The 1,298-nt window shown below is 40.4% G+C and overlaps 1 protein-coding gene across 1 annotated transcript; it reads left to right on the top strand.

Annotated features, from left to right (window-relative positions):
• Positions 1-32: 32 nt before the first annotated feature.
• On the top strand, positions 33-829 carry LOC111655972 (leucine-zipper-like transcriptional regulator 1; the record flags this gene model as incomplete). Its single annotated transcript, XM_023407555.1, has 3 exons — positions 33-231; positions 419-529; positions 737-829. Coding segments are annotated over exons 1-3 (333 nt in total), but the record flags the coding sequence as incomplete, so codon positions are not given.
• Between the last annotated feature and the right edge of the window lie 469 nt (positions 830-1,298).

Here is a 1,298-nt window from a genome sequence, read left to right as displayed (position 1 = left end):
TAATCATTGCTGTTACTCCATCTTCTCAGGTGGACACGTATCCCAACCGAACATTTACTGAGGGGCTCCCCTCCGCCACCTCAGAGACGATATGGTCACACTATGGTTGCTTTTGACCGCCACCTGTATGTATTTGGCGGTGCTGCTGACAACACTCTGCCCAACGAGCTGCACTGCTACGATGTGGACTCTCAGACCTGGGAGGTGATCCAACCCAGCCTGGACAGTGAGGTACAAACCAAATAAATTTCAAAAAAGTTTTTAAAAACTGTGTCAATAGATAATGAAACCGGCTGAATTATATAAAAAATATGATTAGGCAACAGGCTGAATTTTAAAACAACTTGTACTCCTGCATTTTCCTGCATTTTCTAATGAATGCTAACTTTGCTCACTTTGCCTCTGTTTGCCTCCTCAGATGCCCAGTGGGAGACTCTTTCATGCTGCTGCTGTGATTCAAGATGCCATGTACATCTTTGGGGGGACAGTGGACAACAATGTGCGCAGTGGGGAGATGTACAGATTCCAGGTTAGTGTCTTAACATTGTTGTCACTGAAATATAAAAAACTTTAGCTTTACATATTTGGCATAATTTCAGCATTGTGGTCAAAAGCCTCCTAAAAGGAAAGATTGTGGGCTTGATATACAGTACATGATTCTTCAAGCTTGCTTGGAGAATAGATATGATAGTTACTCCAATTACTCCTAAAACAATAATTTTCTTCTTCTTTGCAGTTCTCATGCTATCCAAAGTGTACTCTCCATGAGGACTATGGCAAACTGTGGGAGAACCGTCAGTTCTGTGACGTGGAGTTTATTCTCGGAGAGGTAGGCTTTTTATGTGACAGTAGGATTACACTGATATGCAGCTGAGAAAAATTAGAAAAATTTCACATTACTCTACTAACATGTTTTGTGGCATTATGTTTGCGGGTTGTCCATCCATCCATATGTCCATCCTTCTCATTCTCGTGAATGCAATATCTCAAGTGAATCCCTTTAAAATTTGGTACAAACATTCCCTTGGACTCAAGGATGAACTGATTAGATTTTGGTGGTCAAGGTCAAGGTCACTACAAATTACAAAACACAAGTTCATACTCTAATTTTGACACAATATAACACAAATGTCTTAGTAGGATAAAATTATGAAGTGATGACATTTTATGTCCAAATGGTCCAAGGTCAACTTCATAATGTTCTACAAAAACACTTCTGCCCATAATTAAACACTGCAGCTCCGGAAGGGGACAAGATTTCCTGAAACTTGGCTGGTTGGCTGAGGCATAAAACTGCT

The sequence above is a fragment of the Seriola lalandi genome, unplaced genomic scaffold (genome assembly GCF_002814215.2).
Source record: "Seriola lalandi dorsalis isolate HSWRI2012SDOR001 ecotype SW California unplaced genomic scaffold, Sedor1 jcf7180001975883, whole genome shotgun sequence".
Classification (NCBI taxonomy): Eukaryota; Metazoa; Chordata; class Actinopteri; order Carangiformes; family Carangidae; genus Seriola; species Seriola lalandi.
The sequence above is the reverse complement of the archived record's forward strand: the minus strand, read 5'-3'. Positions and strand labels throughout refer to the sequence as shown.